The sequence below is a fragment of the Dama dama genome, chromosome 18 (assembly GCF_033118175.1).
Source record: "Dama dama isolate Ldn47 chromosome 18, ASM3311817v1, whole genome shotgun sequence".
Taxonomy (NCBI): Eukaryota; Metazoa; Chordata; class Mammalia; order Artiodactyla; family Cervidae; genus Dama; species Dama dama.
In genome coordinates, this window is record NC_083698.1 from 49562718 (window position 1) to 49589226 (window position 26509).

The following is a 26509-nucleotide window of genomic DNA, read 5'->3' on the forward strand; positions in this document are numbered from 1 at the left end:
GATCTGTTGACCATCCAAAATAACTGGCAATGAACTCCAATGAATGCAGTTCCATTTCCTGAACATGTCTTGGTATGCCCATTTCCAGCTGTATATATATTATTGCTAATAATATAGAAAAGGCAAACAGTGAGCTATGATTGACAGAACATTTTAATTGTTTTTCTGAGAGATTAATGCTGCCTTCTAAAATGCACTATTAAGTCTGTTCCTTACTTCTGGTATTTGTTTTTGAGAACAATTACGTAATTACCAGAGAGGAAGTCTCAGAGAAATTTCTTTCAGGATTAAATAGGCATTCTCCCACCAGCATAAAACCTAGGAGTTTTCTCAACTGTTTCTTATTTTTACAATGTATTTCTATAATGGCACGAATATCTGTAGAAGCTGAGCAGACAAACTGAGAACCTTAAATGAAGCTGTTAAATGCAAAGTGCATGTCAGGACCTGCTTCATTTACTCACACCTACCCCTCCCTGCACATCCAGGCAGGATCAGCTACAGCCCAGGAGCTATGGCCAACCTGGGCAGTCAGGGTGCTCTAAAGGTTCAGGTAATTCAACACAAGCTAGCGTTGAAGCTTGTCTCATCCCAAACGTGTATTCCACTTCTAATCACTGGGACACATCCCTACTTTTCACCCCACTTCTGTCTTTGGGATTTGACCTTTGCTGCCTTGTTGGGAGCTTGCTTGCCCACCTTGCATATTGGTTTTATCTTGGTCTTTACATTGGTCCTTTCTCCTCCTCCCCCAACTCACCTACCAGGATCTAAAGGTTGACCTTAGAACTGTAGGCCTGTCACTTCACAAATAGACCATGTCTGGATTCCCCCCTGCCAAATGCTGCTCAGCCGCTATGAGAACACGGTCATGTCTTTCCTTGCTGTGGAGACACCACTGTCTGCTTAGATGGTGATCTATTACAGAGAGGCACTGGGGCACAGTGGTTGAGAACCCAGGTCCTGAAGTCTGGGTTCAGATTCCGAGAGTAATATTTCCTACCTATGAAATCCTGAGCAAATGGTTAGACCTGAATTTGCTTATCTGCCAGGTGAATATAACTGAAAATAATACTACCTCCTCAAAGGGCCATTGGAAGAGTAAGTAAAATAATCTTTGCCAGCAAGCTAGCCTACAGGAAGTACTGGAGAAAGCTCTCCATGCCTATTTTACTACCACCTGTACATCTGGCATCCCTTGGTTTGCCCAGTTGCACTGAAGTTAGCCCTTTCTATTAACAGAGGTCTCACCTCATCAGGTCACTTCCTGGCCTGAAAACACCTGTGTGGGCTGCTGTGGACTGCAAAGGAACAAATGCTCTGGCTGAGCACAGAAGGCCTTGCTGACCTGGCTCCTGCTTGGATCCCTTGCTCTGGCTACACTGACCTGCCACTGGTGCCCAAAACATGCTAGGTGCCCTCAGGCCTGCATACCTTTGCTCCTGCTGCTCCCTCCGGTGGCAATCATTTCCTGCCACGTGTGTTTAGCTTTAGAGATTGTTGAGAACTCTCTGCTTTGTGCCCAGCTACAGGCCATCTCCAAGTTACAGTGACCACACTATTTGTTTGCATCTGTGCTTTCCTGATAACCTCTAAACCCCTTGGGGGCAGGGGCTGAGAATTAATAGTCAGTGCCTGGACCTGATCATGTCATTAGATATGCCAGCACTATGCAAAGCAATGGATGTGGCAGGTCCTGGAGTTGGCATATGTAAAACCTAGTCCAGCAGAGAGTGAGTGGCAGGGCAGGGAGAAGGGGCCTTGTTGTCCTTTCTTTATCTTTATTTCCTTCCCTCCCAATTTCCTAGTTTCTCACTACTTGGGTTCAGAAGTCAACATCTTTTTCAGTTCTTCATTATAAATGAGAAATTGTGTTTGATGCCTACATCAGTGAGATGACCTAGTGCGGTCTCTGGATGCAGTTTATCTTTTTACATAGAATAGATCGATGTCTATGTGTATTATAATGCCCTTGCCGCTGGGCTCAAGAAAGGTTTATATACTGAATGCATTTTTAAAAATTTCACTTTTAAATTGCTCTAATATATTAAGCACATATATACACTACCAACACTTAAGTCTTATAAAAATTAAAAATGACTTGCTCTTCATTACCTAAATAGCTAACGATGACTAAGGGGAAGTTCAGTTGTTTAGGAACATGTACTTCCCCTGCTATGAAATAATGACCGACAAGAGACGTCTTCTCAAGGCTCAATAAAGAAAACAAAATGTATTTTATATCTAAAACATTAACATAGGAGAGGCAGGAAATATGTATTATGTGCAGGTGTAAATCTGTTCTACCAATTAAATTCCCTTGGTAGTTGCACAGTACATGGATCATGCAGATTTCCTTTAGGACAAAATTAAAAGCACTTCCCCCACCCTAAACAATGGCTCATATGAAAGCACGCCATTTTATGTTTCCTGGACTGAATGAAAAAAATCAAAACTATTTTAAACATTTAAATCTTTGATTGATGCTGCTGCTGCTACTCTTTGATTGAGTAGCTGACAAAACATGTGATGGAAGGATGTTGGTTTATTAACCCTGTGTTGCAGGGAAAGAAACTTAAGGTCTGAGGGTAGAGTATATTGGTACTTAAGAGCATGTTCCCCAAGTTAGAGTGCAGCTTGATGGCCCAGTGAAGGTAAGAGAAAGGTAACACTGGAGAATGGAGAGGAACGAAAAGCATGACATTCCTAGAACGTGGAAATTTTGCCCATTTGCTAAAAAAATAATGTAAGCAGGGACTTCTGGTGAATTCCAGGTATAGGAATCAGTTACAGGTCATTGCCAATTCACTCATGAGCATATACTTTTTCTTCCAAACTGGGACACTTCTGAGCATGAAAAGGGCAGTGTTAATAGTTACTCAGGGGCATGGGACAACCTAGAACATATGGCTACCCCAACCCTAGGTCACCCTGAGGCTCTAAGCTTGCAGTTGGTTGTAAGCCCAAGTGGCCTCAAGGGATGGAGGACCGTTAAGCAAGGCTGATTTGGGAACTGTCTATGGTGTTTCAAAACTCCCTGATTTAAACTGGCCTAACCTTCAAGTGGGGCTTCCAGGTGGCACTAGAGGTGAAGAACCCACCTGCTAGTGCAGGAGACATAAGAGACGCAGGGGCTGAGAATCAATCTCTGGGTTGGAAAGACCCCCTGGAGGAGGGCATGGCAACCCACTCCAGTATTCTTGCCTGGAGAATCCCATGGAGAGAGGAGCCTAGCAGGGGTCGCAAAGAATCAGATACAACTGAGCTACTTAGCACACATGCATGCAACCTTCAAGTATTCTGGCAGGGAGAACATCTAGACTACACAGTGTGACTGTTCTCTTAGGATAATAACATCCAGGTGTATATCTTTAAGCTGACCTTGGGTACAATCATTTCTAAACTTGACTTCACAATCCAGGGAGCCAAGAGCCCCTAGTTTAGGCCTTATTCCTATATACTCTTAATTTAGTAGCTCTGTAGTGGGTCCAGGTATCTGTATTTTTAAAAACTCCTGTGATGACTCTGATGCCCAGGTGAATATGAAAGCCCTCTTGGGTTTGCAAAGAGGCAATGAGGTTTTTAAAAGGTTGGAAATTTTAAGTTTTCAATAGAAAGATTAAAGGTTCAGCACTAATATGGGAAGAGAGAATATTAGAGAACTGAAATATTTTCTATAATAAGTTAGTTACAATTTTTATAGGACCTAAACAAGGGCAAATTGTTTTAAAAAATATATGCTCCTTATTTTCCCCTAGTCTTATTTACTGGCTCAGGAATAATCTGAAGCATTATTGATGAGGCATTTAAAAAAGAAAGTCCTGAAGGTTTTAAGATTTTAACAGACAGTAGAATTTGGTAAAGGTATTTCAGCAAAAGTTTTCAAAGGAAACTGTGTGAAGAGAGATAGTCAAAGGAGATAGTCAAAAACTCTGTGGGCCGTGCTCCTGTCTAGTTTTGTTCCAACCAACCGTAATGTGCAGTGCAAAATAGTAGGTATATAATAGTCATTTATTGAAAGATAAATGGGTTTGAGGGAGGAATGCTGTTATATGAGAATGACTCTCATTCTTTTCTTTATAGTTAGAGAAACTGAAGCATAGATACGTAAAATAGCTTTGCTAAAGTATTGTTAGGGCTGGGGTTTACTAGCTTTCATTAATCAAACAAGTTTGCTCTTTGTTTCTAAGTTCCACTCTTGGGGACTGCTGAGGCTGAGAAACCCGTTGTCCTGACATAACTTCCCCTCTTCCTTGGTGTTCAGTCCCACACTAATGGGATAAGACACTTTCCAGTTGATGGAGACCGCAAAAGCATTTGGTCTTTAGGTTAAAACCAACACTGACCTGATTATTGTGTGCATGCCTTTTCTTGATTTTTAAAGAAACAGAATTTTGTGTCTAATATATTTAAGAATCATTATGTTCAAGTTTTAAAAAATAAAGTTATCAAAGTCTCAAAAATGTACTTTCCTGACACAATACTCTTTCTATTGTCAAGGTGCCTCTGAGCACCTATGGTTAAACATATTTCTAGTGGCTGATGGTTAAGCATATTTCTAGAGGCTGATGGTTAAGCATATTTTTAGGGGCTGAAGGCTTTTTTTTTGTTAAATAAAAACTTCTTTTAACAGAAGTATAGTATGCAAATCTTTTTCTCTAGGGCCTTACTATAGTAACTTAGATTTATATATATATAAATAAATAAATAAATATATGAGGTCGGAAAAGTGGAAGAAGAGAGTGAATTTCTTGGTCTAAACCATCTTCATATGAAAAGAGCAGCCCTACCCTTTTCCCACTGCAAATTTGGCCAGGAGAATCACAAAAGAGTCCAGGACCCCATAGTTCAGGGCACACAGCCCTCTTCATCTAGGGACCAGCTCACTCTAAACATTTCATCATAGAAGATGATAACTTATGCTTAAAAGTAGGGCAAACCAAAAAGCAGTTTCATGTGGAATATGAAAGTGCTATTTTATGAACGTGAATGGGCAGAATGCATGAGCAGGTGGGTTTATAAATTACTGAACTTTCCAGATGCTGCTTACTCTTGCAGCTGCTCTTACTTCAAGTCACTTTAAAATGTAGCCAACACTGCTATTAATTGGAAGAAAACCCCACATCATGAACTTTTTAATAATTCAAGAATATTTGGTATATTTTGTCTTAAATTTTAATAAATAATATGAAAGTTTATTCAGTTTGAACCAAAGTTGAGCTAATGCTTCAATAATTTTTGACTGAAATTATGAGGTTGAGAAAGAAAAAAAATAACACTTTATTTTAATAAGCATTTAAAATGTATATCATTGTTGACTAAACTTGAAAATATTTCAGATGGTTATGAACGAATAATGTCTCCCATTTTAATATCATTATTTGCTCAGTGATGTGAGAATAATTTCCCACCAAACACGACCACAGTGCTCTTTTACAAACTGGGGATTCTGAATGCCATGCATGATCTTACATGTGGTAGAGTATTAATAACCATCTTGTGTGCCTATCTCCTAAACAAATAAACAAACAAAACCAATACCAGTTCCAACAGAAGAGACTATTAATATGGTGCTGAATGCTTTGGGTCAATCTGATCTTTTAAATCTTGTGCTCTGACTATAAGTATAGTAAGCAAACATAAAATTTAAAATTGGTTATATTGATATTAATCACTAATGGCTCTAAAATGCTTTATAGTTGAAAGGGATCATGGTGGCTTTAGGCTATTATTTTGAATCCAAAACTGGTCTTGATTACCATTTGTATGCTTTTTCCTTGATTGCTAAAGAAAACGTTATATCTGTGTATATTTACTAATATTACATTAAAATTTTAGAAAAGAAAGTTATAAATGCATTATTTTTATTTTCAAAAATATCTCCTCTAAGATGTCTTGATTTGTCTCAGAGCTAGGCTCAGAATTCTCCTTTAATGACACTAATCACATAATCTTATCTATTCATCCCTTATGATATTTGAAAATATCTGTTTTTGTACAGTAACCATGTGAACATGTGTATAAAAATTTAACCTTTCTTAACCCTTAAATTTCTCTTAATGTTAAAGGAAAAAAAAGGAATTGGAGGTTAACTTGATAACCATTACATTCTCTTCTATTTCTAAAATTCTGTCCTTTTGTGCTTATGTGGTTTTATTCCAATGCCACCACATAACTGTTCTTCTCATTTCATGTCTGGACTGTGATGCAGTTACATCATAACTGCTCCTCATCCAGACTGGCTACCTTTTTATTACATCTCGTACCTCCACCAGTCATTTTCCAAAAAGCCCCACCTTCATCTTGTCATCCCAAGCTTGAAGTTTTCTTGGCTTCCCGCTGCTGACATAATACAGTTTAAACTTATCAGGAATGCTGGACTTAGGACTCTATCATCTGGCCACACTCAGTGTTTTCCTCATTATGACCTGTGACTATGCCATATGAACTCTAATGTCAGTCAAAATGGGCGACTAAACCTCCTAGACTTATGTCTTGTGTGGGACATTCCCATTTCTGTGCCTTTTCATTAAGAATGTTCTCCTGTAATTTTCTCAGCTATTTGAATTCCATCTGTCCATTATGACCCAACTCAGATTGTATCTCCTTCATGCCCTTCTCCATTAAACTTTCTATAATATATCCTTCCTCTCTCACCTTATTGCCCTATCCAAGTAGGGCCTCCCTAACAGTATCAGGTCCATTCACTTTTTAAGAAACTTTTAAAAAAACTTTACTGAGGAATAATTGACAAATATAATATTTAAAGTGTACAACATGATAACTTGGTATACATCCATATTGCAGAATTATTACTAAGATCAAGATAACTGATATGATTCACTTTTAAATAAACTTTTTTATTATGCAATGCTCAATACTATTTTCTTTTAATTTATTATAGTATTGTGAGTGCATGCTAAGTCCCTTCAGTTGTGTCCGACTCTTTGCGACCCCGTGGACTATAGCCTGCCAGGCTCCTCTGTCCAGGGGATTCTCCAGGCAAGCAGATTGGAGTGGGTTGCCATGCCCTCCTCCAGGGGTTCTTCCCGACCCAGGAATTGAACCCAAGTCTCTATGTCTCCTGCATTGGCAGGCAGGTTCCTTACCACTGAACCACCTGGGAAGCTCTTATTATAGTATATATCTGGTCTCTTTCCAAAATGATGATGAGAAGCATTACAACAGAGGGCACGTAAAACAACATGCCAGTTGAAAAAGTGAAAATTCAAAACTATATGTGAGAGGATAAGTAACATGTATTAATGAAACTTAAAATCTAGTTATATGTTTCCTGGCAGTCAAAGTGAAAAAAAAAAGGACCAATTAGTTAACATTTGGCAGTGACTTACTGTTGTGATAGTGTATATGTGTGTATGTGTGTATTTTTAATCTATATGCATCTCATCTTCATAAACTCTAATCTTTGTGATTGCTAGGGCTTATTTTAGGAATTACCCTTGTAGAACATAGCACAGTGTCTATTCTAGCATATGTTAGGAATTTAATAAATTGATCAGTGGCTATTGTGATACCAGAGTAATAAATCTGAAGCCATTTTCTTTATTTGAAAATCAAAATAGTACACAGTAAACATATAAATGAAGAAGACAGAAATCTCAGAGGGAGAATGGAGAGTGTGAAGGTATGACCATTTTAATTAGAGGAAATTTTTAAAATAATCTGTAACTGACTTTTTTTGGGATAAATACCTATACAGACATCTTATAATATGGTACAACAAACCTTTAGTGAAAGAAGAAACCAGTTTTATTGGAACTAAATTGTAGTCTAACTTATGTCATTATCAGCAGTGGAATAGGTAATAATACTCCACCTTCATGAATATAAATTCATGGCACCTCTAGCTTTTGAGTTTTCTTCTCTACCCTAAATAGCTGTTTTATGAGATTAAAGGATACTGTGGAGACACACTGGGCTGCTCCTTACACTTACAACTATGTTTCATTTCTTCTCCATCTACAAGTTTCTAACCTTGGTATGGGGACATTTTTAACATAAAGAGAAGAGTCTGGTGCTGTCCAATAGTAATTTCCATGAAGGTGGAAATATTCTATATCTGTGCTATCCAATATGGTAGCTACTAATCTTAAGTGTTGAGAACCCAAGATGTAGCTAGTGTGACTGAAGAACTGTATTTTAAATTGCATTTAATGCCAATTACTTGTAATTTAAATGAAAATAGTCACAAGTGGCTAGTGACTATAGTATTGGATAGAATTGGCAGCTTTTACAGAGCTGCTTGCTTTTAGAATAGACTTTTTCTTACCTGACTGGGTAGCTCTAACAGTACATTCATTTGACCACCATTTCTTTATGAAATTTTAAGTTACCAGGCATTAAGAGTGAAGCTTTGAGTGCTTTATTATTTTAAGAAATATATATTGTCAAAAGTAAAATTTGCAGATTTATTATTTATTGTCATGGTAACATGGAGAGAATGATCACTGTTTCTATCCTTACATTTATGATTGGACTCAAAGAAAAAAAATATAAGATAGGCGTCTACACTGGGCATAGGCCCCCTTTCCCAGCCCTACTGGCAGATGGTACTCTTTGGGTCTTTCTTTGCAGGGCATTCTTGAAAGGCCTCTTTAAGCAAGACCTCTAAGTAAGTGGGCGTACGAAATTCTTCTCAAGGTTGATTTTTCTGTCTGATTGTCTTGTTTTGCTCATAGTTCTATGAGCGAGTGGGTGGGATTTGCTTTCTCTAGGCCATCAGAAGCTTGCTCTAGCTCCTCCTTTTAATTTCTTTAATATGAAGATCCCCACACTTGCTCTTTGAAATGCTGTTTTGTAAACTGCTATTTCCACTAAGCCTGTTATGCCTTTTTTCCATCTGTGTTGAAGTCTCTTTTCCCAGTGGGGCCTTTCTCAACTTAGTCATGCTATGTGTAGAGACCCACATCCACACTACTGGCCTCTCTGACTCATCCTGGGAGGTTCTCTTGCTCCAGGCATACCTCTCACACTGCAGGGGAACAACAGGGAGGCTGAGATCTTTTCCTGACACTTTTCCTTCTTGTTCAAAGCTACATGAGAAGGGAAACAAGCAAAAATGCCCTTTGCTCCTTTAAGGTAATGTTTTTAATAAATAGTTTTCAGCAATTCTAATTTCCAATTTATAAACTACTTTTGTTGTTGCTGTTGCTTTTAAGTATTCCATAATCTGGCTTGTAGAAAAGTCTGTTAAGGCTCCAATTCTCGTTTTTCCTCCACCAGCAAGCCAAGAGACTCAATTCTGACTGTTCCGTTTTCCTTCCAGTTACAGATTAAATTGTTCCCCTTTTTGAAATATATTATTCATAAATGTGAACAGTCTCTGAACTATGGCTCCTCCCATCCTGGATAGGATGCTGGGTAGGTGGAAACTGCTCATCCACCCCATTGGCTGCCCCAGGGGTCTTTGCACTTTAATCTGGTGAAGGGCCAGGAATTCCCTTGACCTTCCCTTTTCCTAAAAGAAAACCCTCTGCCAAGGATGGCTCAGGCCTATGATTTCCCAATCAAGATGGGTTCAAGCAACAAATTCCTCTGATAAAATTTACTAAAAGGGTCAAAGTTGAATAACACAATGATAATTAAAAACTGACCACCCAGTCAGATCTAAGTTTAGCCAATACCCATTCAATTAATGTTTTTAATCTCACCAAGCACATCCTGGAAATATAAAAAGGAACTCCAACCTGAATGTCCCATAAGCTCAAGAAGCAACTCTCCATAACTAACTAGAGGTCTATAGGAGCAATCAAAAGACATATTATTTTTGGTTGTGTAAATATGCTTAGCTGTGTACCACAAACACCATGTTTTTTCCAATACCCTTCTTATAAATATTAAATATTTGATTCTATTCTGCATACATATGCACACACACATATTTCATCTTTAGTCAGGAGCATTTCCATCCATATTTTTAAGAAAATTATTTCAGGTTATTTTAATTTTAACCGGGGGAACCTGCCCCCTTAGTACTCCAGTTGTTACCTTTGGCATAAGACCTTACAAAACAATCTCACTGCTTATTAATTCTATATGCAGTGGAGCACCACGCTTCACTGATGACCTGCAGAGTAAAGACCTCCCGCTCTCAAGGGGTACAGGGCTGTCTGTTACTGAGACCTGGAGGTTCATATGCCAGGAGAAGGGTGCAGTTATATGAACTCCTACAAAACTCAAGTTAGCTAAATTCCAGCTGAACTAACTGGCAGGAGCGGGTAGGGGAGATGTGACATTTCTGACGACCGCGGTTCCCGCACATCAAGCCCCAGAAAATGGTGAGTGTGTGGCAAAGACAGGGAAAGAAACACAGGCTGCCTTCCTGACAGAGGAGAGCTGTCCCGCCCTGTCAGCGCCTCCTCGGGGCACATCCCTTCCTTGCTGGCCGCCTCACCTTACCTTGACCACGTCGTCGTTGAGATGCTTGGGGTCGCGGTTGACCAGGTCTATCTCCTTGGTGTGCGCGTCGTACACTTGCTTCTCGTTCATCTCCTCGGCCATGGCCTTGTTGTTGGGCTTGTAGATGTTGCCCTGTTCCCGGATGGGAACAGTGTAGAGATGTCCCTGCAGAGGGCAGACGGCCCGGAGGGAGAGGGTGGCACCGGCGGTGGGAAGGAGATTTCAAAAAGAAAAATCCGCAGTCAGGAAAGTTAGCCTGGCAGCGAGGCAAACCTCGAGGCTCAAAATCGAACTAACCGATTGCGAAGCGGTGGCTCCGCGCACAGTAAACTCCTTGGCGCCGCAAGCTTTTTAAGAGGATCGGGGAGAGGACACCACACCCCTCGGTACCAGGCTGGGAGCTCCTGCCTCCCCCGCCCGCCACCGCCAGGGGTCAGGGCAAACCCCGCAGCGCGGTCCACCCGGCCCCAGCCCAACTCACTCCCAACCGGCTGAATCCCGCGGAGACCCCCACAGGGGAGCAGATCCGACTTCCGACTTTTATCCAGACCCTCTCTCCGCCAGGCCACCCTCTCCCCAGCTCTTCACCTGCTCCAGTCCCTGGTCCCTATTTCCCTTCTCTCCATAATTCCTTCTAACTTCATCCTTAAGATCCAGCTTGAACCCCCCCGACCCACGCGGTGTTCCCATTTTCGTTCCTTTCTGGCCAAGTATCCTTTGCACCTGCCTGCGTCCTCCACCCTCCCTCTGCGGTTTCTGTCTCTGCACAGCTACCCTTACACCCCCCTCCCCCCGGTGCACACAAGCCAGCATCTCCTATCTTTGGATCGAGCCAAGTGTCAGACCCCCTATACTGTCTAGAACGATATTCCACCTGCACAACTCCTCCGACCCACCCTTAGGTCACTCCCAGACCCCTGGCCGGTGGCTGAACGGCGGTGGCTGCGTTTGGGAAAACTAGGTTTCCACACCCAGGCGGAGCCCGAGCGCCGGGAGGTGGTAGGAAGGTGGGGGGTGGGGGGAGTGGTAGTTAGGAGGAGGGTGCTTTATCCAAGCACCCCTGCCAGGCGCCGAGATGCAGGAAAAGTTCTAGAGGTGGCCCAAGAGCTTTGGAAAGTGCAAACATGACGCGCGCCGCCGCCCCGGCCAGCTGGTTGAGGCGCCTGGTGGGGAGTCGTGGGGACTGTCCCCAAGACTGCGAGTGAATGAGTTCCCACCCTGCACTCTAGCTCTCCACCTCCCAGCAGACAGGGGCCGGACCATGGGGGTCTCTCAATAAGGCAGTACCCCTAAGCCGTTCAGAAACGCGCCCTCAGTCGACCAACCCAACTTCAGGACCCCGACGATCCCCTCTTTCCGCGACTTAGGCCCCTAGGCTCGCTTGGCCCCGTTCCTAATAGGGAAACATGAAACATTCCTGCCTCCTCTTCACCTCCCCGCCCAAGCCCATTCCTCAGCAATGCCAGAGCCAGAGGAGTGCTCCAACGTCGAGAGAGGGCTGGGGCGAGCAAAGCAGTCAGAATATTTAGAGTGGGAGATAGCAGAAGCAGCACTCCTTGCGCGCCCCGTCCCGGAGCGCACCCACCCAAGCGTACCTCTGAGTCTACGTATTTGCCCCCCGACATTCTGGCTCGTGGCTGGTTGAAGGCTCTGGGTAGATTTCCCTGGGCTGTGATTTAAGGGAACTGAGGAAGGAAGATCTTGTATTGTATGGGGGGAAAAAAAACAGGCGCTGGGGCGGGGGGGGGGGGGGGGGGGCGGTGGCTGGGAGGGAGCCTCCTGGCTCTCAGCCAAGGGTTTGTTCTGCTCGCGGTTGGCCGGGATGTGCGCTGAGCCGGGTCTAGGCACATCCCCAAGGTTATGGCAGCAGGGGGCGGGGAGAGCCCGCAGGGAGTGAAGAGCAATGAGAAAGCGTTTCACCGCGCGCTGGGCTCCTTGGGCAGATATTTTAAACCTGGGGCAACATTTTCTCAGCTATAAGCCACTGAGAGGCGTACTGGGGAGAGCTAATGTTTTCGCAGTGCATCATCCCAGCAGGGTGGGGACGGGAGGAGGGAGACGAAGACCGTGTGCGGTGATGCCCAGTATGGGCAACCGAGCTTCAGAAAGAATTCTGCCTTGTTTTAAGCCGTTTCTTCCCATCGCTCAAGTTCCATTGCTGCCTAAGATACAACTATCTCCCAGTTTTACAGAGGAAGGGATGAAAAGTGACCCAGAATCTTTAGGTGTATTTCATATCTAAACACAAGGAAGGAATCTGTGTGGGTGCGTGTGTGGTGTGCTTTTGGTGACACTGGTTTACATCTAGTCTGTGTGAATGGAAACTTGGAAAAACAGGCCTGCAGAATTTAACGTTTACCAACTGCTTCTGAAATATCTCCCAAATGCTTTGAATTTGAAATAAGAAATAAAAATGTTTAACATTTCTATAATTTTATTACTTTTTTTTTCCCCTGGAACAAAGGAAATCTGTGCCAATAGGTTATGCCATATTTACAACATACATAAAATATTTACAATTGTACAGCTATGTAATTGGAGTTTCAAGTTTTCCAGACATTTTTTTAAAGTACTTGACTGTGAGTTAAAGGAGGCTTGGTTTTTTCAGTAATTTATTAGAAATTTTAAAAAGTTGTTAGAAGTTAAAATATCTTATCTAAGAAACTTCCTAAATTGGGAGCTTCTCTCTTTACCTTATTATAAATCAGCACAAGATGAATTGAGTGATAATCAGTCTTTTTACTTTAGGACAATAACAAGTTCATTTATTATTGTTAGGAAATTCACTCTCCAAAAATGGAAAGGACATTTTGCATTATGTTCCACATGCTATCAAAAGTCAGATTATGACTTGAAAAAGTTAGGACTATACCAGAAATGGCATAGAATACATGGCAGTCTAGAAAAGGGAATATGGGCACAAAAGGAGGAGAAGGAGAAATAGAGGATGGAACTCCTAGAGTAGATTATGGAGGTGAAGAGAAAGCAAACACATAAAGGGAATGTGTTTCATTCCCTTTATAACAAAAGCACAGGCTTTTGTTATTGTTGATGGCAGAAAGGCAGTATACTTTTTTAAGAAAAGATAAATTTCAACTATAAGGGAGGAGAAGTGTCACAAATGTTGGCATGACTAATTATGCTGACTAGTCATCATTAGAATACTAAAGATCTTCCCAAAGTTGAGTTTTTAATTTTACTTCTAAATGCTTTGAGCAGATTACATGTTAACAAACAAGATATTCTAGCAAAGGGGCGGGGGAGGGGGTGTGTGTGTCAGGGTCAGTGTGTTGCGTAGTGCCTGTGTGTGCGTTTAGTCACTCAGTCATGTCTGACTCTTTGCAACCTCCTCTGTCCATGGGATTCTCCAGGCAAGAATATTGGAGTGGGTTGCCATGCCCTCCTCCACGGGATCTTCCCAACCCAGGGATGGAACCCAGGTCTCCCACATCCATCTGAGCCACGAGGGAAGCACAAGAATACTGGAGTAGGTGGCCTATCCCTTCTCTAGGGGACTTCCTGACCCAGGACTCCAACAGAGGCCAGCGGCATTGCAGTTTACCAGCTGGGCTACGCGGGAAGCCCTGTGTAGTGCCTAGTCTCCCTCTAATAATTGCTGAAAGATTACTGTTCCTCTGACTCCTCCTGTTACCAAGTATGAATTCATTCTGCTCCCTGCACTGTAGGCCAATAAATCTGAGAAACTAGCGGTTAGGACAAGGAAGGGACTTTATTCGGGGAGCCAACTGATGGAGAAGATGGCAGGCTAGTGCCGCAAAATAACCATCTTGTTGGGGTCTGGATGCCAGGTTCTTTTGTAGAGTCAGAGAGAAAGAAGTAAAGAGGAACTAAAACCAAAAGGCAGAAAAGAGAGGGAGAGACAGTGGGGAAGAAAAGTTCACGGGTCTTCAGTCTTGCAAAACAACTCCAGGGAATGGCCAGCCTTTGGAAGGGGTGTGTTAATCTCTTCTATTCACAGGTGGGCAGGGTCAGATTATCTATGAATTTAACAAAGGCACTTTAGTTTCAGGCAGAGGGGTAGGGTCCTTTGAAGCAAGCCCTTGTGTATGATTATAATAACAAAAGCAATGAAAAGCAAGTCAAACAGTTTTCAAAATGGAGTCAGAATTGGCTTCTTCTCTGCAGCAGGGTCAGAACTGGCTTCTTCTCTGAAACACTCCTTCGTAAATGTTGGCTGCAAAGCAGTTGAGTTTTGTTCTATGGAAAAATGTGGAAGCTGTTTCCCATCTATTGTTATCCAGTCTTCAGCTGCGATGAGTAATCTTGACTGTGAAAAAAGTCAACAGGAACAGGGAGACAGCATGTCCTGCATTCCAGCAAGGAATGGACTTTGTGGGGAGGCCTGAGTGAATGCTTAACTAGCACTTAAAGCAGGGAAAGCAGCCTCCCTGGGGATTCCACCCCAAAGTCAGCGTAGCACATAGAATCACAATGATCAGTGAAATGTCTTCAAGGCCAAAATGAATTCCTAATGAGAGGAAAAACCACAAATTCTTCAATAACCTGCCCCAACAAGAAGCTGGCACCAAAGAGAAACAGATCATATTCTGGTTATAATAGCTGATTTGGATAATTGGCTGCATCCAACTTTATGAGATATAGAGAAAAGATGAAGTATGACATTGTTAGCAGAGTACAAGATTGAAATGAATAATCATGTTAAAAAATATATTTTTTTTCTTTGATACCAACACAGATAACTTTAGGCTTAGAGGCAGGTTAATAACTTCTCTAAATCATTGACTAGGAAAAAAAATAGGTAAATGGAGACTTTTTCTTTCTTTCTTTCTTTCTTTTTTTTAATAAGAAGCTGTCTTAAAGATCAGCTCATGCATTCAGTGTTACTGTATAGAGAACTAAAAAGGATGTAGATCATCAAACTAGCCATCTTCGAAATGGAAAAACTGAAGTTTAAAGACAAGAAAATGACCTTAAGGAGTTTTGTGGGGCAATGAAACATTTTAAAGTTGGTAAATAACTATGGTACCTGTTAACATCTTGTGGGGTGTGGGATTCGTAAGTGGTGCGTGAGGGTAAGACTGTGAGGTTCATTGTTCTCTCACCCCCTTCTCTCGGCCTCCTAAACCCCTTCGCACAGCTTCCTCTTCTCATCCTCACCTCCCTGGTCCTCTTCATGCTCTCAGCTGGCTTCATCTGATTCCTACTCCAGGATTAGGAGTCTAAGGTTTGACCACTTATAATGATATGAAGGTTTGAAAATGCAGTCATCTTTCCAAGATTTCTTAACACACAGAAAGTTGAGACTGCCCAAATGTGCCTTTGTTGATGAGTTCAAAAAGAGTATAGCTTGGATTATAATAAGGATTATCACTAGGTGTGGTATAGAAACAATTTAGTAACCAGTATGCAAAGCCACTGAGGAGTCATTCCAGGCCCGGTCCCAGCCCGGGAGCTTTGCCTTCGCGTCCTGCTGGCTAGCTGCTGTCTCAGTAGGATTTGGGGGCCCTTGGGAGAAGGACAAGAGGGGAGGGAGTACATTTTAGAGCAGTGACTATTTATATACAAGCACATAAATGCCAGTGTTTTTACAGCTTGTATTTCCGCTGAGTATTTACCCTGTTTGCACCACCACCACCTCTCATACCTTTCCCTATTCACCCTCATACACCAGAACCCACTGAAGCCTTCTTCCCTTACCTGCTGTAACTTCTTCTATACCTTTCATTTTATAGATGGAAAAAAGTCACTTTCTAGAGAAGACTTTGCCTCATTACCCAATCCCTTCCTGTTCCTGTGCTGGTTTGAAGCCCTCACTGGAATCTTCCTGTTTCAGTCTTTTCATTTTGACTCTCTTAAATGATTTCTTTCTATTTATTTTCTTAAAAAAAGACAACTATTTCTACATCTTAAAAATCTGATCAAGATGGCTAAGAAAGTGTTCTTTTTATACTGTTTCTTTAAATTAGCTTTCCTTTCTTTATTTGTAAAATGGAAAATATAATTGCCATCTACCCAAGAGGAGTGCCATGAACATTCAATGAGTGAATCACTTAAAAGCACTGAGGATACTGCCTAAATCATAACAGATGCTAGGGTTCAGGAGGCAAATTTCAGTCCATAGATTCAGGACTGGAATAAATATATTTTCTTTTGCAATATTTCTTTTGTAAAATAGTTCAACCATCTAAGATTACCAAATAGTATAATGAATACCTACCATCAGCTCAATGAAATAATTTTGTTTTGCCTGGTTTGATTCAGATTTTTAAAAGTAGAAAACATAGATTATTGAAGTCCTTTGTGAGATAAAACTTTCTCTTTTTTAAATAACTGAACTTAATTTCTTTTACAAACCCCCATTCCTGCAGGTGGCAGAAACTTCATCTCAGTCAGTTCCTAGTTTCTTCCATTTTGTTAAGATTGTATTACATATAAATTCCAGGGGCTTATTGCCAAGGACTGTCAGGGTGGGTCTGTGGAGGAGAGTCTCTTCCTTAGTTTTACATCTTGGATCTGCTGATGGGTACATCATCTTGTCTGTCCTCAGTCACTGGTTTGATGGGGATGCTGCTGTAATGTCTTTCGTGCTCATTCAATATGACCTTTAGGGCTAAAGACACTTTTTGATACTTCTTTCCTTTTCTTGGGGCTCTGTGCAAGTCTGATAAATCTGAGTGAGCAGGCCTGCTGCAGCATCATGGAGCCTTGTATGATGAATGTGGTGTGGAGAACAGAATAAATGACCTGCACTGTGCAGGGGAACTACTTGGAAGGAACTACTCAGAGGGCCCTACTCAAGCAGGTAGCACAAGTACCGCTGCTTTTAGATTCTCCCTCATCTGGGTCAATGCTAGAGATGCACATGTGTCAAAAATTACTTTGCTTATTTTCCTAACTTACTCTCCCTTGACCAGGAAGTCTTGCTCATATATCACTCAACAGTTCTTTTTCATGCCCTAAATCCCCCCAAGACCAAGGTTTTTGGAATCAAGAGAAACCTCCTCTCTTCATCTCTGCTTTTCTGTTGTAATAATCTTTCCCTAGGTATGGTGGGAAGTGGAGTAGGGGAAGGCTCCGTGGGCATCCAGAAAAGAACAAACATATCAAAAGTGTCATCATTCACTAGCTTTCCTCCTTCCCTTGGGATTTAGATGAGGGTAGTTGGGAGGTATAAATTCCTAGTTGTAAGGTAAGAGTAATAGAGATCTGATGTACAATGTGATAAATGTAATTTACATTGCTATATGTTATATATGAAAATTGTTGAAAGAGTAAATCCTAAGAGCTTTCATCAGAAAGAAAATTTTTTCACCCCTGCCCCCATTTCTTTAATTTTGTATCTGTTTTAAATGATCAACGTTTACTAAACTTTAGGATGGGCTTCCCTTGTGGCTCAGCTGGTAAAGAATACACTTGAAATTCGGGAGACCTAGTTTCATTCCCTGGGGTGGGAAGATCCCCTGGAGAAGGGAAAGCCTACCCACTCCAGTATTTTGGCCTGGAGAATTCCATAGACTTTATAGTCCATGGGGTCGCAAAGAGTTTAGCACAACTGAGTGACTTTCACTTTCAAACTTTGGGATAATCATTTCACGGTGTATATAAGTCAAATCATTATGCTATATACCTTAAATTTATATAGTGCTGTATATAAATTATATCTTAATAAAACTGGAAGAAAAAATAATCCTGGTGAGATATTGTTGGTAGCATCTAAGATCTCTCTAGATCTGTCTAGTCAAAGCTATGGTTTTTCCAGTGGTCATGTATGGATGTGAGAGTTGGACTGGGAAGAAAACTGAGCACTGAAGAATTGCTGCTTTTGGACTGTGGTGTTAGAGAAGACTCTTGAGAGTCCCTTGGACTGCAAGGAGATCCAACCAGACCATCCTAAAGGAAATCAGTCCTGAATAGTCATTGGAAGGACTGAGGCTGAAGCTGAAACTCCAATACTTTGGCCACCTGATGGGAAGAAGTAACTGACTCATTTGAAAAGACCCTGATGCTGGGAAAGATTGAAGGCAGGAGGAGAAGTGGATGAGATGGTTGAATGGCATCACCAACTCAATAGAATGAGATTGAGCAAGCTCCGAGAGTTGGTGATGAATAGGGAAGTCTGGCGTGCTGCAGTCCATGGGGTCGCAAAGATTTGTACACGACTGAGTGACTGAACTGAACTGAGAAGCTATCTGGTCTTTTTGAATTATAGCAAACCCTTAAATTCCAAATATATAATTTATATAAAAGCTCAGTGGAAGAAAAACTGTTTATTTTCACAGATCTACGGGTTGATTTGGCTGGGTGCCAGCTGGTCTAGGTTGGGGTGGCTGGGGCGTCTCTGCTGCCCACTGCAGGTCTGTGCTGGCTCTGCTCTGTGTGCCTCTCGGCATCCTTGGACCAGCAAGTTAGTCAGGACAGGTTCTTCTCAGGCTCTAGGAAGTAACAGAGGCACGAGAGTCAGATAAAATATGCAAGACTTAGAGAAGTCTACACTTGGAGATGACGTGCTGACACTTCTGTCCTGTTCTGTTGGCCACAGCAAGTCACCCAAAGTCAAGGGACTGGCAGATAAATCCCAAGATGAGGCCAAGGCAAGGGTGTGAATGCAGCAAGGTATGAAGAGCCCAAATCTGCATCAACTGTGTGTGGTCATTAGAGACTGGCTTTTGGCTTTCAGTTTTTCAAGTCTTAATCGAATTTATGATATATACCCTCTCAGTTCAGTTCAGTTCAGTCACTCAGTCGTGTTTGACTCCTTGTGACCCCATGGACTGCAGCACGCCAGGCTTCCCTGTCCATCACCACCTCCTGGAGCTTGCTCAAACTCATGTCCATCGCGTCAGTGATGCCATCCAACCATCTCATCCTCTGTCGTCCCCTTCTTCTGCTTTCTTCAATCTTTCCCAGCATCAGGGTCTTTTCCAATGAGTCGGTTCTTTGCATCAGGTGGCCAAAGTATTGGAGTTTCAGCTTCAGCCTCAGTCCTTCCAATGACTATTCAGGACTGATTTCCTTTAGGATGGACTGGTTGGATCTCCTTACAGTCCAAGGGACTCTTAAGAGTCTTCTCCAACACCACAGTTCAAAAGCATCAATTCTATATACCCTTTGCTTCTTTTATTTCATTCTCAGAAAGCTTTATATATTATTTTAAAAATCTATTAAACCATTTGTAATAATAATAACAAAATATCTTCATGTTAAATGCAGATTTTCTATGTGAAGTTTCTTAAATGTTGTCGACTGAAAAATATAGTCACAACCTGGAAGTAGAGTTATTTTATTTGGTGGGAATGTTTAGGACTCCAAGCCCAGGAGACAGCATTTCAGTAGCTCTGAGAAAACTTCTCCAAGAAGGCAGGAGGGGAAGTCAGTCTGAACATCAAAGAGATCAGGTATCAAGTTAAGGAACTTAGCTTATGTAAATGGGTAGATGAAAGGCTCTGGGCTCACTGAATTCATTCCTTTCATATACACCTCAGCTATTTGGGGCCAATCCTTGTTCACCTTGCTTCTTGAATTCCCTCAGCTCCTCAGTAGTCACCATGGGGGATTACAGCATCCCTGGATTGAAGTTTTAGGAGCTCTCACTCACATTTGGAAGCCAGAAATCACTGATGGCTATGACATTTCTTATTTATTAATATGGCCAGAGATATTTTCATTTCACAATATGATGCTTGACAGAGGGCCTCAGATCGAGGGGCCCAGCAGGTCACAAGGCACATTCTCTTGCCTTAAAGCAGAATATGATTTTCAAGGCAGCTAAGAGTCTACCTTACCTTCAAAAAATTAGACCATCTTATTGTCATCGTCTTTATTATTCCTCTGGCCTCAGAACTCAATATGATGAAACATGATTTTTCTTTGAAAGAGCAGCAAAATTTTGTCTTTAAGAATAGGTATTCAAAATTCAAAGGTTTGTTTTTTCTTTTTATCATTCAATTTTTCCTTGATTTTTTTTCCATAAATTACATTAAAAGAAAAATCATAATACAATCTGATTTGTTAGCATATAGGTAAATTTAAATACTGAGAAAATACTGTCGAGAGAGTGTGTAATTTCCTTGGTCCTGTCTTGCCGCAACAAAGATTTGAAACAGTGGACCAGTGTTACAGCTTGGTTACAGCTCAGAGTTTCATTCGGCAAACAAGTTCAGTTCAGTTCAGTCACTCAGTCATGTCCCACTATTTGTGACCCCATGGACTGTAGCATGCCGGGCCTCCCTGTCCATCACCAACTCCCGGGGTTTACTCAAATTCATGTCCATCGAGTCAGTGATGCCATTCAACTATCTCATCCTCTGTTTTCCCCTTCTCCTTCCTTCAATCTTTTTCAGCATCAGGATCTTTTCAGATGAGTCAGTTAGTCCTTCCAATGAACATTCAGAACTGATGTCCTTTAGGATGGACTGGTTGGATCTCCTTGCAGTCCAAGGGACTCTCAAGAGTCTTCTCTAATACCACAGTTCAAAAGCATCAATTCTTCAGTGCTCAGCTTTCTTTATAGTCCAACTCTCACATCCATACATGACTACTGGAAAAACCATATCCTTGGATAGTACAACCGCGAGGCGTGAGGGCCAGCTGACCTCAAAGGAGAGGCCTCAATCTGTCTTGGCTTCCTCTTTTTATACATTTTGTTTCCTCCCTGCTGAGCCCGCCCTATGCAAGGTAGGCTAGCCAGGAAGGGGGCGTGTTTGTTTCACCCAAGGTTCTCACTCTAGTCCTCAGATTTTCTTTTGTTCCATTTTCCCAGGCTTTTACCTTTGTCTTTTAGCCACCACCATTTTGGACTCCTTTTTCCTATTCTAACTACCTAACAATACTAAATGTAAGCAAACACAAATCACATTGAGTTCTCTCTTTTTTTATGCTTAAAGTCCATTTAAAATGCCAGGTTCAGCTCATCATTTCATCATGATGCCATAAAAGAAATCAAACTAACTGCTATGAAATTGCTACCTTGACTGTTTAATAATTGGCTTATAATAGCCCTACTAAAATCATCCTTCTAGCTTTCATTAAAGAGAGGAAAAGTCTTAGTACAAACACTGGCATAATCAAGGAGTAATATAGTTAGAAAGTGTGAGAAGGGATGTAAAAAATACTTGGCTTATTTTTTTTTTCATCTAGGTAGATTTATATCAATATAAAATTAATGATAATAGCAATCCTAGCTAATCCAAGATTGGGATTGTTTAATTGCAGGCTTAAGCATAGCAATTTTTCAGAAAATTTTGGGTCAAGGTGTGAGCCAGATTACTACATTATATCTAGTTGAGAGAAGTAGAATATTTAGATATGTGGACAATGACTACATTTCCTCCTATTCAAGTGAAACAAAATTCTGATCACCCTTTAGGAAGATGGAAACTCCATAAATCTTATTCAATGTGTGACCAACTCTCAGAAAACCTAATAAGACAACAAAATGTAATATAGTATGATTTAATATAATGTCATATATACCTGAGATATTTGGCATTTCATAGTATACTATATATATACTTATACTATATATGATATACTTAAGCAGCATATGAGAACATTTTAACAAATAATTTAATTTTTTATTTTAGTTATAATGAAATGATAAAGAATAGAAATGATAGTAGTGCCTAAATATTACCATGAATTTATAAGGAGATACACACAGTAAAACTTCTTTTTTTTTTTTTTTCCTTAAGTTAATGTAAATATTTGGGAGGAGTCCTTTACAAAAGCCCTTTGTTTTGTAACCAATCCATCTGGCTTAGTCAGAGCTCTATTATTTAACAAAGGAAACTCTCTTTCCTTTTGGCTCTTTCCCTAGTAAATAAACTATTTACCAGGAGTTGCTTTTACCTGGGGGAAATTTATGTCTACAGCCACTCCCTGTGAGGCAATGATGCTTAATCATAAAATACTTCACTCTTAAAAACTGCATATCAGTTCATATCGGCCATTTATTAAGTGGTCTGGTCTTCATAGAGAACTTCCTTTTACTTACATATTGAGGTTTTTTCCTGTTTCTTTTTTTTTAACCAATTCTAGAGAAAATTTGGGATTGTAACATCAGCTTTTGTACATACTGGAGGATAGGTTTAATTCTACACTGCTGACTTTTCTGTCAATTAATTTACCTTACTTCAGGGGGAATGTGAATGTGTTTTAAAGCTAGTATTGTTCCCGAGTGCGAACTCACTCTGCTTGCCACAGGACAAGCCAATGAAACCGAGAGACGAGGTGTTGAGGCAAGGAAGAGACTTTAATTGGGGAGCTGGCAGACCAAGAAGATGGCAGGCTAGCGCCTCAAAATAACCATCTTTTAGGAGTCTGGATGCCAGCTTCTTCTGTAGAGTTAGAGGAAAATCAATGAGGAACTAAAGTCAAAAGGCAGAATAGAGAGGGAGAGGCAGTGGGGAAGTAAAGTGCAAGGGTCTTCAGTCTTGCAAAACATCTCCAAAGGAATGGTCAGCCTTTGGAAAGGGCATATTAACCTCTTCTATCTGCAGGTGGGTAGGGACAAATTATTTATCTGAGCTGAACAAAGATACTTTAGCTTACAGTCAAGCAGAGGGGAAGGGTCCTCTGAGGCAAGCTATTAAGTATGATTATAATCATGTCCCTTGTGACTCAGCAGGTAAAGAAGCCCCCTGCAATGTGGGAGACCTGGGTTTGATCCCTGGGTTGGAAAGAATCCCTGGAGAAGGGAAAGGCTACCCACTCCAGTATTCTGGCTTGGAGAATATTTTTTCCAGGGCTTCCCTGATAGCTCAGTTGGTAAAGAATCCACCTGCAATGCAGGAGACCTCAGTTTGATTCCTGGGTCGGGAAGATCCACTGGAGAAGGGATAGGTTACCCACTCCAGTATTCTTGGGCTTTCCTTGTGGCTCAGCTGGTAAAGAATCTGCCTGCAATGCGGGAGACCTGGGTTCAATCCCTGGGTTGGGAAGGTCCTCTGGAGAAAGGAAAGGCTAACCACTCCAGTATTCTGGCCTGGAGAATTCCAAAGGGGTCACAAAGAGTCGGACATGACTCAGTGACTTTCATAATAACAAAAGCAATGAAAAGCAAGTCAAACATTTTCCAACATGGAGTCAGAATTGGCTTCCTCCCTGCAATAGTATGGAGGGGGGTTATAGGTATGAGACAGACTGTAGAATCTTTTCAGAGGGCCAAGTAATCTCTCTTTCAATTTATTCTTTCCTCTGACCGAGAGCTACTTTATTTTCACCTCTCTCCATGTCTTACTCAAGTTAGTGACTAGGATCCTGCTACTGAGAAGGACCTGCAGCATCCAGGTCCAAACCTGAATCTCAGGTCCAATTCCAGATTTACTGAGACAGAATCCACTTTTTAACAAGATATCCAGGTTATTCATGTGCTCATTAAACTTTGAAAAGCAGTGATCTAGGGGAAACTTGAAAATGCTTATTTTTTCAATGTGTTTTAAAAGGCAGAAGTTGGGCAGCGAGACACACATTGGTGAGTATGTGGGTGTGTATGAGATTGGGCCAGTGAAGCTGGTGGCCTTAGCATGTGATATCAGGCTGGCTCTGTTGCTTGGTGGCTCTGTCTGTCAGTCGGTGCCATATTGTTGGACTTGGCCAGTCACGTGCTACTTGGTTCCGATTTCACCATTCTGTTCCAGCTGCTTGTGTATGTGAAGGTGCTCAACCAGGTGGGATATGAGCCTCTAACTCCAGCAATAGGACAGATATTTTTGGGCAGCAAGTATGTCAGCTTCCTGGTCTGTTTTGTTATGCTCAGCACATTGTGAATATCTATGGGAAGCATAGGTTGTTCACAGGCTTAACTCCAAGACTGTTCAGAAATCCTTGGAACTGTGGTCCATGATAAAGTTTTACAGAATTACGAGAAGTGTAACAAGGTTGAGGAGTCAGGATCTGGAAACACAGAGAAAGAAGTTTCATCTTCCTTTGACAGAGTTATAAGGAGACAACTGGAGAGATGATGGTGCATTGTGCTATTGCTGTCATCACACATCCCTTTCACATGACCACTCTGAGATCTATGGTACAATTCAGTGGGAGAGAATCCAAGTACTGTGGATTTTGTGACTCCATAGTAATTGTCTGCCAGGAAGAGGGCATCCTAGGATTTTTTGCAGATCTTATTCCTCACTTCCTAGGTGACATCATTTCTTTGTGGCTCTGTAACTCACTGGTCTACCTCATCAGTGTTCATGTGTTGGACAGTGGACTTTCCACCATGAATGAAATGAAGAGTTGGTTTCTAGTTGTCACATGATTTTTTTCCAGTATGTTTACATATTCCTTTATGCTTGTCTCTAGTCTTATGACTGTCAACAGCTGTGGAATTGCTCATGGATGCCCTCCTTACCCCCTAATATATACTTCTTATTTATATGGCTTGTGCATGCTACAAAAAAGGGGAAATATTAGCCAAGAAATAACATGTCTTTCCAGAAGTTCCCCTTTGGGAAGACTTATTGTTGTGATCCAAGAATGTTAATTTGAAGATGTGGGGCAAGGGCAGTGACATTTCTATAGTCCCAGATGCACAGAAATATGGAAGAGAGTATTGATTTCTATAAAGTGTGGCATATTTTTTTAAATAATTAGTCAATCTTGAGAAAATGAATAAAAATGGCAGACACTATGTCAGCAAATAAACTAAAAAGCTCCCTCCCCAAAATGTCCTCTCCTGAGTAAGAACCTCGAATGAAGAAAAACCTTCAAAAATAGGAACATAGAAGAGCCTGTACATCATAATGGGAAAGAGCAATAGAAAGGCATCCTGGATGACTTAACAGGGAATCCCAACTCTGAAAAGGAAGTGACATACTGTTAGAGAAATATTTGTAAGCAAATTGAAGGAAACATCATTTAAGGGGGAACCTGACAGGCTACATTTGCCAAGTTGCTTGCAGGGAACTGGCAGTTCTTTCCATTTCTATAAACTGAAGGCTTCTTGGAATGTGAAATCAAGAATTATAAACTGGGCAGCAGCCAAGATGAGGTTTTTTGTTGTTGTTGGTTTTATTTTTTTCCTGCTTGTTTGTTTATGGTTTTTGCTACAAAAATAGTTGAACTGTTTTAAGTTCTCCCATTTTGTGCTAAGTCCCTTAGTCATGTCCGACTCTTTGTGACCCTATGGACTGTAGCCCACCAGGCTCCCCTGTCCATGGGATTCTCTGGGCAGAATACTGGAATGGGTTGCCATGCCCTCCTCCTGGGGGTCTTCCCAATCCAGGGATCAAATCTGTGTCTCTTATCAAACCTTGCATTGGCAGATGGGTTCTTTACCGCTAGCACCGCCTGGGAAGCCAAAGTTCTCCTATTAGCCAGACCCAAAAGGTATTGACTGTGACAAGAGGTGAAGCAGACCAATCTTTACCTTTATAAGAAGACAGAGCAGTTTCTTAGGAAAGGCTTCAAGGTAGCCCAAACACATCCTGCACTAGAAGTGTGTCATGCTGGGCCAACTTCATAGAAGATTTTAATATCGGGAGGACTTTCCCTTTCCAATTCTGAATTTATTCAGCTCTAAGAATCATGAAATCATGGAAATCTTTATGTGAATCCTTAGTTCATCATGCATGATAGAGACTGCCTGTATCTGATCTGTCTCATCATTCCCAAAGTTCTTTCAGGAAAAACATTTTAAGATCTTCTTTTTGCCATTTCCCCTTGTTGAATATATTTAGGATCGCAATTCTTTTTGTGTGTGTCTACTCCAATGAAAGTATCACTTAGGATGACTTCACTTAGACTTTCTCTCAGAAAAAAGATAGTTTAATAAAGGAATTTTTGTACAATATTTTTCATCTTTTAGGTGGCTCTTTAATCACCTTTAGGCTTAATAGTGCCAACAACTCTTGTCTCTTTTTCAGGGGTCTGTTTTCAAATTTATAATCATCATAGGATCTTCCTCTTGTCTAAATAAAAAATATATAAATAATTCAGTTAATTGCTCACTTGTCTTTTCTACATGATGAAAAAAGGTTTTTGGTGTTTTATTTCCAATGCTTTGGTCATGGCCCTCCCTCACCCCTTCTGCCCTTTTTATGGCCACTTCATGCAGAGGATCCCATAAAATTGATTGACTATGCTAGATGCTCTGAGGTGATTTTAATTT

General features: G+C 41.2%; 1 protein-coding gene and 1 pseudogene across 2 annotated transcripts in view; one reads left to right on the top strand and one right to left on the bottom strand.

The window, feature by feature from the left end:
* The window catches only part of CAV1 (caveolin 1), a 33772-nt gene extending 21630 nt beyond the window's left edge, over nt 1–12142 (bottom strand). The window contains exons 1-2 of one of the 2 annotated variants that reach the window (XM_061165313.1): nt 12015–12142; nt 10420–10584 (exon numbers count right to left, since the gene is read on the bottom strand). In XM_061165313.1, the coding sequence (XP_061021296.1) occupies nt 10420–10584; nt 12015–12044 (195 nt within the window). In that variant the 5' untranslated portion in view covers nt 12045–12142. Of the gene's footprint in view, nt 1–10419; nt 10585–11315; nt 11335–12014 lie in introns of those variants that run through there. The other variant, XM_061165314.1, reaches the window with a different exon arrangement.
* A 1190-nt stretch (nt 12143–13332) lies between these two features.
* Nucleotides 13333–24888, top strand: LOC133072698 (mitochondrial carrier homolog 2-like; annotated as a pseudogene).
* The last annotated feature ends 1621 nt before the right edge of the window (nt 24889–26509 follow it).